Consider the following 9,372-nt stretch of genomic DNA (forward strand, 5'->3'; position numbering starts at 1 on the left):
CCTGAATAAGTAACCAGTAAAGTACAAGACATATGTCCTGGCGGCACAATACGATCACGTTGTTTTACGTACGCCAGTTAGAAATCAGCTCAACCCTATTGAGGTTATCTGGGCTAACTGAAAAGGGTTCGTGGCAAGACATACTAAAACATTCAAAATCACACATATCAAATGGTTGATCAACGCAGCGTATGCTAGGATCACACCAGAGGCATGGCAAGAGGCCTACGATCACGTTCCTGACATAGAACGGCAGTATCTCCAACGTGACGGCATTGATATCAGCCTTGGTGCACCAGTTATATCTTTGGGTGAAAGTACAGATTCAGAAACGTCATCAGCTGAGTCATGTGCTGGCTAAAGAAAAACAATACTCTTAAAGAAATACCCGCAAAGGTACCTTTTTAGGCTAATCACAATGTCAGTTAGGACAGGCTGGATTAGATACATTTGCGTCATTTTGATATAATCCATGTTCATAGATTCGGATTTGTTAAATGGAGCCAGAAATGTTTTTCCGACAGCACTGTAGTTGCGGCCCCTTATCAAGGCTAATATAGGTCAGGCCACACACAGCCCAGTCGCCGGCTTCTGTTGTGTACAACACTGTGTAAAACACTGAAGTTAGAACATGGCCAGTGTCACCCTCCAGCTCTACACTGTCGATGCCTTCACTGACGTCCCCTTCAAAGGCAACCCGGCCGCCATCTGTCCCTTGCCGTCCGATGTTGTAAGTTTCTATTCTTTACTTCGCCACAAATAGCATCTCAAATTCAACGAGAGCATCCCCGCTGCGTTTTCATTTGATAATAACAATGGTATTGGGGAGGCATTATGTTGGTTATGTGAAGACAAAAGTACATGATCTTTATTCCCTGATAAAAATTGTGATTGTGATTGCAAGAACAAGTCCAGTTCCTGATTGTGAGATCAATCTCATCTACCTGTGGACACACAGTGTGTAAACAAACAAGTGAGTATTAAAGGGAGGTAACTCCAATAGCTCACACAGCGCTCTCCGTGTTGCCAAACACTACCTTAGCAACACATTTTTAATATATATTTTATATATAACAAATCACTACAGAAATCTGTACATTATAAAATTCAAAAGCAAACATTAGCAAACTTTAAATTACCAAATTGCAACTACAGGGCTAATTCAGAGATTAGTTCTAACTAACTAAGATGTATATGTTTTTTCCTATAAACGAAAAGTATGCCAAACAAAATAAAGTTATTAACTCAAGATACACTCTGCAAAAAAGAAACGCAAAATACATTTTAGATGTGTATTTTTTATATATCATATCAATAATCAAGAGATGGTAATCGATTGTTCAAAACTGGCACACACCATTGTCATTGACCCAGGTTCCATATGGCACACATGGAACAGTAGATCATCTGTTCTCAATATCTTGTGTGGCCACCATTAGAGTGCAAAACTGACTGACATCGTCGTCCCATGGAAGCATCAGATTTCGAATTGTGTCCTGGGGAATGTTCACCAACTCCACCTGCAGTGCTTCAGCCGGAGGTCCAGTGGTTGTTGCTGACGAGCTCGCAGTCGTTGATCCAGTGCATCCCATAAATGTTCCATTGTAGACCTGGGGGGTCATGACAGGACCTGGATGTTGTGATTTCTGACAAAAGGCTGTTGTCAATCTTGTCGTGTGCGGTCGGGCGTTGTCTTGTTGGAAAATGACCCGAAGAATCTCTTCCGTGTAACGTTGTGTTTTAAATACCCCAGAACTTGCACCAAGTCTGTTCTACCACATCATCACACTACCACCACCAAATCTGTCCACTTCCTGTATGCCATTTCGGGCAGAACATAACCCGACACCTGTAAACACGACGTCAACCATCCGCACGGCGAAGCATAAAACTTGACTCGTCACCAAACCAAACATGTCTCGATCGCAGCGGTGGCCATACTCGGTCACCTTGACACCATTGACGTCGCATCCGACGACGCAGTTCCCTCGAACAGGTCGTCTTGCTCGAATACCTTCAACATGTAAGTGGTTCCTCACTGACTGGGCTGATGATATCTTACGCAATCCTGGTACTGCCGTAGTTGTAGAAGTGGCGCGGGGGTTCTTTCACGTAAGTGTCGTAGTCGTATGAATTTGTCCTGTGCTCTTGTGGTCGACCAGATCTGGGAAAGGCCTGTGTTGTCCCGTGTGTCTGATAAAGGTTTCACAGTCTTGTAATGGTGCTTGGTGCCACGTGGAAAAACCTGGCTACAGCTGAAGATGATTCTCCTGTTTGCAGTCGGCCGATGGCGTTGTCGCATTGGGCTTCCGTCAGTCGTGTTTTCGCTATTCAGTTGCTGTAAGATTGTAATGGCTACAGATGAAAACACAACGTTTTTATAGCCTAACATGTGATGTTGAACGTGCATGTCATGATGTCATGTTTTTGCGATGTTCCCACCTTTTCACCAAATTTCTGCAGTACCTCATTCTTTCCACACAAATCAATCCCAATCCTTGAAGAAATGACCAATAATTGTTTTTAGTAATTTTATGTGGATATCGGCAACACTGTCAGTCATTGTTATTTTTGCAGAGTATATGAAAAGTATGTGTCAATATTGCCACTTTTGTTAGAATATCCCAAACTTGTTCTTGCTGTAGAGGTGATATTGAAAGTGTACTTGGTTCGTACCTCCGCGATGTAACAAAGACAGCTCTCTGAATACCTACCATGTTTGTGACAAATTCACATATCTCTGAAAATATGTGCACAATTTGGTACAAACAGAAAGCTCAATATTCTCGTAAGCAGCTGAGGTGGAAACTTGAGTTGTTTTGATTACCAAAAGGTTTATTTGTTACTTTATCCGGGTAGAAATATAATCCTGTTGTACCTGAGTAGATTATTTTACCAATAAACTTCAAAATGTCTGTATTTATTTGATCTTAGATATACAGATTTAAGAATGTTAAGTCTGTTACAACAGGTACATCTCATAATTTTTGACAAGACCTCTCTACTCCACTGTCTAACAACTGGGGTGTCTAAAAAACGGGGTATGACCAAGTAACTATAAATGCAAGAATATATTAAGTAACTATCACAACATTAAGTAAAATATATAGTTTGTCCTTTGCCTTGATGTACTATTTTGTATCAATTTCTGTTTTCCACCACGTATATAACAGATGCGGTCAGCGATTTTATATATTTGCTGAAAATATTTACAGAATCTAGACGATGATATTCTGCAGAAGACTGCCGTGGAGATGAACCTGTCTGAAACTGCATTTATCAAACTTATAGATAAGTCGGATAGTTTTAAAGAAAGTAAGTTTCGCATCGACATATACAAAATAAAGATACACTTTGTAACAGAAATGTCTTTCGCACAAATCTCTGAGGGGAGTTCAAACTTATAATGAAATTGTCATGTAATTGATAGTGTTATCGATGCAATAAAGCCAATCTGATAAAGTTGATGTCAACATCCCATAAATATGTAAATGGTGTGAACACAAAACTCTCCAGATTTAAAACGTTGACCAACCAGTGATTAATAGCATGAGCAAGAATCCACGCCGTCCCGTCACGATGTCACTATCTCTAACGTCACACATTGCTTAAAAATACATGTTTGAAAGCAATTGCCGAAACATATCCTGTCTCTAATAAAATTACAGGTAATACGTTTGGTTTGAGGTGGTTCACTCCCAAAGACGAGATCAAACTATGCGGCCACGCAACTTTGGCATCAGCAGCTGTTTTGTTCGGGAAATTAGGTGAGTAGAAAACACGAATACCGAAGGAACCGCCTTCTATATTGACTGGTGAAGCGATATTGCCATGCGTATACTGCCCGCCAAACAGGGCATACTCCATTCAACGTGAAATTTATTTTGTTTCCACAGACAACAAACATGACCGTATCGTGTTTAAGACACTAAGTGGAGATTTGATCGTTAAACGTGAGGGGGAATGGATTCACATGGATTTCCCCGTTGGCGATGCTGTGAAGGAGGTGAGTTTGATACATTGTGGTCTGACATCCAGATAACAGTGATGAGTGGATGAGAGTATTTGTTATATCACGGCGTGCTAACCTAATTTTGCTGTAAAGCTGAACGTGACGCGGGTAATAGTTTCGAACCCACGATCAGCGGACCCTAATTGAGTATGCAACTGCACAGAAACTTAGACAACTTGACTACTCGTTTCAGTAAAAAAAACATTATCGGGTGACATACACAGTTTATTAAATCTTAAAGTTTAAATGCTGTTGTTAACTGTGACATTTTACCAAAATTAGCGTCTACTGTATGAACATTTATGTAGTCATGACCAAACTGAATGGACGCCGGAGCTTGCGAGGACGTTCATACAATGTTTGGTCCTCACTCGAGAGGTTCATACTCCGTCAGTTTCGCGATCATGTGACCGGCCTCTCTTCCAATAAAAAAAGCCATATATCGTGTAAACATCAAATATGAAACATTATTACATTTTAAGGTGAAATGTCATTTTTGATAGGCCGTTGAGATTCCGATAAATCACACACAAATATTAACTTCATTTCGGATACATTGAACAGATATTATTAATATATGCAACCAAATGGAGTCTCTATATAGTTTCTTGATGAATATGATTTATTTTATCATGCCTGAAATACATTGTCGGTAGAATGTCATCTTCAAAACAGGCCAAAGACTAACGCCTGAGCACTTATTTTCAATAATGATAACAAAGTTTAATATGTCAAAACTATTATTTCCACTTAGAATTGCTTACTACAATCAGCGAAACGGCTATTGCTGACGCACTGTAACTTTTTATTTCTGAGGGTTGGAGGTTATTTTACTGTGTTGTTTTCAGGACCAAAGTCAGGACGAGCAGTTATTAGCGGTATGTATGCTTCTGTTACCACACATTGTTCACTTTACATTATTGCATGTTCTGAGTATGAGTGTTCCAAGGATCAGTAGGATTGATATGTGCCCATACCTTTATAAGGTCCAAAGTCCAACACCATCATGCAACTTGTATTGTTGCGACACAAAAAATGATTTAATGTTACACAATCATGAAACGTTATTGCTTGATAAATCAGAAATTACACATGCACTAACAACATGAACATCAGTACTAATAACATTAACAACGCTGTATGTGCTCACTTATACACTTCGGGGCGGTGGGGTAGCCTAGTGGTTAAAGCGTTCGCTCATCACGCCGAAGACCCGAGTTCGATTCCCCACATGGGTACAATGTGTGAAGCCCATTTGCGGTGTCCCCCGCCGTGATATTGCTGGAATATTGCTAAAGCGTCGTAAAACCATACTCACTCACTCACTTATACACTTCAGTCGTTAGGGGATGTATCCGGTATTAGCGACATCGTCTACTGCGATTCCCTGCGTTATCTACTTGTACGACTTCAAGACGGATGGTCAAGGTAAGTTGCTCACTGTACCTTGTACTTCTAGACCATGAGACAATGTCTACCAATGTTATAACCCAAAGTCAAAGATCTTTTAAAAATGTAATTTTCGTACTATGTTTGAGATTCGTATTTGATCAAATTCAGTATATACAATGTGTTTTCACCTAACATGCCCAGGGATACCCCGTCTTTATTGTTTAACGTCAGCAATATTCTACCTAGGACGTTGACTGATAAGGTTTGAGCCTCACTTAGAAGGTACTGCGTAATGCTGATATCTTTTGTTGTGGACATTATTTGATGTCATTGTGGAACATCCACACACAAACTTGAATCAATTGAGCTATGACAAGTCAGTTAAATGAGCAGGGAAAATGGACAAACTTGAGGAACGCGCAGTGACCAAGTATTTACAGCAAATGGACTTTACACCCAAAGTCATCCATGATGTGTGAGTTCAACACGAGGGAAGGGAATAATGACCCTTCCTATGCCAGCGTAAAGAGGTCTACAGCAGAGCATAAGAATGGTAGGGATTACGCTCGTCCTGGAAGGCTTGTGACGTCAGCAACACCAGAAATGGTCCAGAAATGAAGGGACGCGGAGGGAGTCATCATGGGCGACTTTGTTCAAGAGGCCAGACGAGGCAATGAGAGGGACGTGGGAAACTGAGGAAATGTGTACACTGATAGTTTATATGATGATCCGGGTACGGTGACGCGCAATTAACTTAGTCACTAAGCCTGAATACCCAATCCAGTTTTAGGGACCGTTCATTTATTACAGGAGGTCGCTTGGTCAGAGGTTTTTGATGCACTGATTTACTGAAAATAATTTTTCTCCCCCATGCTCTTGTACATTATCATGGCTCTCCCCGAAAACACAAAATGTAAAAGTACTTTATATCTTATTAGAAGGGGCACGGGTGGCCCACTCGTCTAAGGCGTCGCGATTCGCTGTGCAGAGCTACGTCCCTTGGGCACGCCAGAAACCTATGATTGTGGGTCCGAATCCCGGTGCGCCCCAATTATGTTTTTAGGTTTGTCAGCACCATACCCTTGCTCGTGGGTTTAACCGAACTGGTAAACGTCTGAGACCTGCATCACTTCGGGCTTTCCTCCCACAATTAAGCTGACACGCCGCGATATAACTGGAATACTGTTAAAAGTGGTGTTAAACCCAACTCACTCACTCACTCACTCACTCACTATATCTTATAAGAAACCGTCCATTTTGTCATGACCCCAACAATAATTGACCAGACCCTTAGTCGCCTTTAAGTTCAAACAATAAAACGGTGGAAAACATTTTTGACTGGGGTCCCCACCCAAAGCAAGACATGGATAAAACTTTAAAAGGATCATATTCTTGTTTTCTTCATCTAATTGTATTTGAAATGGATGCTCGACACTTGTGAACTGACTTAGTGACCCCATTAATAATTGACCCGACCCTTAAAAAAATTATAAAATGGATACAACATCAAAAGGATAATACACTATATTCTTGTTTTCTTAATCTCAATGTATTAGAAATAAATGCTCGCTATTTGAGAACTGACTCAGTGCCAAGAAATATTGAAAATATGCGCCACTGAATGTTTTTCTTTCTCATGACAGAGAAGAATTTGAGACCTGGACGCCTGATATATCAGCCATGGAGAGATCCGCCGATAGACTGGTTGGTCTAATTGTCACCACCAGAGGGCCGCCCGGAGATGGTTACCAGAGTGACGGTGGCGCCCCCTACGACTTTGTATCTCGTTTCTTTGCACCTTGGGCAAATATACCGGAAGACCCTGTTACCGGATCTGCGCAGACAGTTCTAGCGCATTACTGGGCACAACAGTTAGGAAAGAATGATTTCTTTAGTAAGTGTTGTCTCAGCGTAAGTAAAGCTCCTTCATGTTATTTGTCATATTGAATGGTTGTGACATGTTTGTTATTTCATCTATACTATTCCAAAGAAACAGAATTACAACCGGTGATGCATATATGTATTTATTTCTCCCAAGAATAACATGATTAAACGTCTTCAACTTGCGTCATTTTGGAATTTCCCTCAAGATTACACGCAGTGGCAAATACTGCTGACACCAAGCGCGCTAACTCATTGACACATTAATTTTGGTCCTACGACCTGGGACGACTTATCAATTAGATAACCCATGGCACTGCATATGTAGCCAAGTTTATGTTAAACGATCTGTAAACTCGTATACACGGGGTTAAATTGAGCGAGCTGTTACAAGCACAGAAGTCGTTACGCCTGTCATGTCGCGTAGCTGTGATGACTGAAACAAATTGTTTCAAAACAATCTCTGATTTCTTCCAGCCAGACAGTGTTCTGCACGAGGTGGGGAGATTGTGGTCAAGTTGAGAGGTGACCGGGTGGAACTGCTGGGTAAAGCCGCCTTTGTCATGGATGGAGTGATGAAACTGTAGCCACAATAACTAGAAGCAGCTGGACAGTCTATAATAGTTCAGTAATAAAAGGACCAGCTTGGCAATGATGCAATGCTTTTCCAGTGTCATAGTCGCTTATCATTACGAAACAGGTGCTTGTTGTCAAGAATACCTTCACTGAGGGGGAAAAGGCCTTTTTGTGTTGCTTTCAATAAAATCTTATTTCTAATGATCACTGTAAGTGTTTTTTCTTAAAGAAATGTATGCAGTGCCAGGATTTCGAATACATTTCATTTCTAACATGACCCTGTTACCGGATCTGCGCAGACAGTTCTAGCGCATTACTGGACACAACCGTTAGGAAAGAATGATTTTTTTTAGTAAGTTTGTCTCAGTGAAATGAAAGTTAATTCATGTTGCAGGTCATCTTGAATGGTTGGTTGACATTTTGTTATTTCATGTTTATGATGTTATGAGATCATTCCAGGTTGAAACACGAAGTCTAAATTGTGAACTCAGTAAATAACTACTCAAAAGAAATAAAAGGACACCCGATAAGGCATACATGTATCTGTTTTCCCAAGCACTATATCGGCTTCACTGACGTGATAAACGTCTTCAACCTGCGTCATTTTGGGATTTCCCTCAAACAGACACGCCGTGACAGAAATACTGCTGAAAGTGTTCTTAAACCCAGCGCGCTCACTCATTGATACTTATGGTCCTACGACCTGGGACAAATTTATTTCATAACAATCTCTGATTTCTTCCAGCGAGACAATGTTCTGCACTAGGTGGGAGAGATTGTGGTCAAGCTGAGAGGTGACCGGGTGGAACTGCTGGGTAAAGCCGCCTTTGTCATGGGTGGAGGGATGAAACTGTAGCCGCAATATCACGGAGGTGGACACCCGAAATGTGATACGCACATTGTACCCATTTTGGGAATCGAACCCGGGCCTTCGGCCTGACGAGCGAACGCTTTAACCACTAGGCTACCTCACTGCCCCCATAACTAGAAGCAACTACAATAGTTCAGTAATGAAAGGAACACCTACCCAGCTTGGATTTGATGCAATGTTTTGTCCAAGAGCCATGATCGCATTTCAATATGAAATAGGTCTTCAAGTTATTCTCAATTATATCTCAACTGAAGAGGAAATGGCATTTATACTGCTTTGAATAAAATCTTATTTCTCAAGATCACTTCACTTGTTTTTCAAGAAACGTATGCTGTACTGGGATTTCGAATATTCAATTCCTCTTCTACAATGGCCATGGAGTATATTCTCAATTAAAAATATGATTCTTATGTTGGAATTTGGGGACGAAACAACCTTAAAATGTCAAGGCACAAATTCCACCAACACAAACCACGATATTACAACACGTTGTCTGTCTAGTCATCTACTATTCTGCATTTCTTCGCTAAAGATGGGATCCATGAGACTGTTTCGTTGAAATGAATGCTTAGCTTTACTGGCTGCTACAACTATTCCTGAGTAGAAATATCTTTATTTATTTGCATAGGTTTCTGTTTGG

The 9,372-nt window shown here is 40.8% G+C and overlaps 1 protein-coding gene across 1 annotated transcript; it reads left to right on the forward strand.

Annotated features, from left to right (window-relative positions):
- Window positions 1–555: 555 nt before the first annotated feature.
- On the forward strand, window positions 556–8,065 carry LOC124149309 (phenazine biosynthesis-like domain-containing protein 1). Its single transcript, XM_048392476.1, has 8 exons — window positions 556–730; window positions 3,216–3,315; window positions 3,669–3,767; window positions 3,897–4,006; window positions 4,861–4,890; window positions 5,352–5,440; window positions 7,048–7,298; window positions 7,763–8,065. The coding sequence occupies exons 1-8, from the start codon at window positions 632–634 to the stop codon at window positions 7,870–7,872; spliced, it is 888 nt and encodes a 295-aa protein (XP_048248433.1). The 5' UTR covers window positions 556–631; the 3' UTR covers window positions 7,873–8,065.
- The last annotated feature ends 1,307 nt before the right edge of the window (window positions 8,066–9,372 follow it).

This window comes from Haliotis rufescens, unplaced genomic scaffold (assembly GCF_023055435.1).
Source record: "Haliotis rufescens isolate VD_foot unplaced genomic scaffold, xgHalRufe1.0.p SCAF_11, whole genome shotgun sequence".
Classification (NCBI taxonomy): domain Eukaryota; kingdom Metazoa; phylum Mollusca; class Gastropoda; order Lepetellida; family Haliotidae; genus Haliotis; species Haliotis rufescens.

What these genes read in the sequence shown, in the direction of transcription:
- LOC124149309 (XM_048392476.1), top strand. Translation starts at nt 632, where the DNA reads ATGGCCAGTGTCACCCTCCAGCTCTACACTGTCGATGCCTTCACTGAC. An exon ending in GTCGGATAGTTTTAAAGAAA is followed by an intron (nt 3,316 to 3,668) that starts GTAAGTTTCGCA and finishes ATAAAATTACAG; the next exon opens with GTAATACGTTTGGTTTGAGG. An exon ending in CTTCAAGACGGATGGTCAAG is followed by an intron (nt 5,441 to 7,047) that starts GTAAGTTGCTCA and finishes TTCTCATGACAG; the next exon opens with AGAAGAATTTGAGACCTGGA.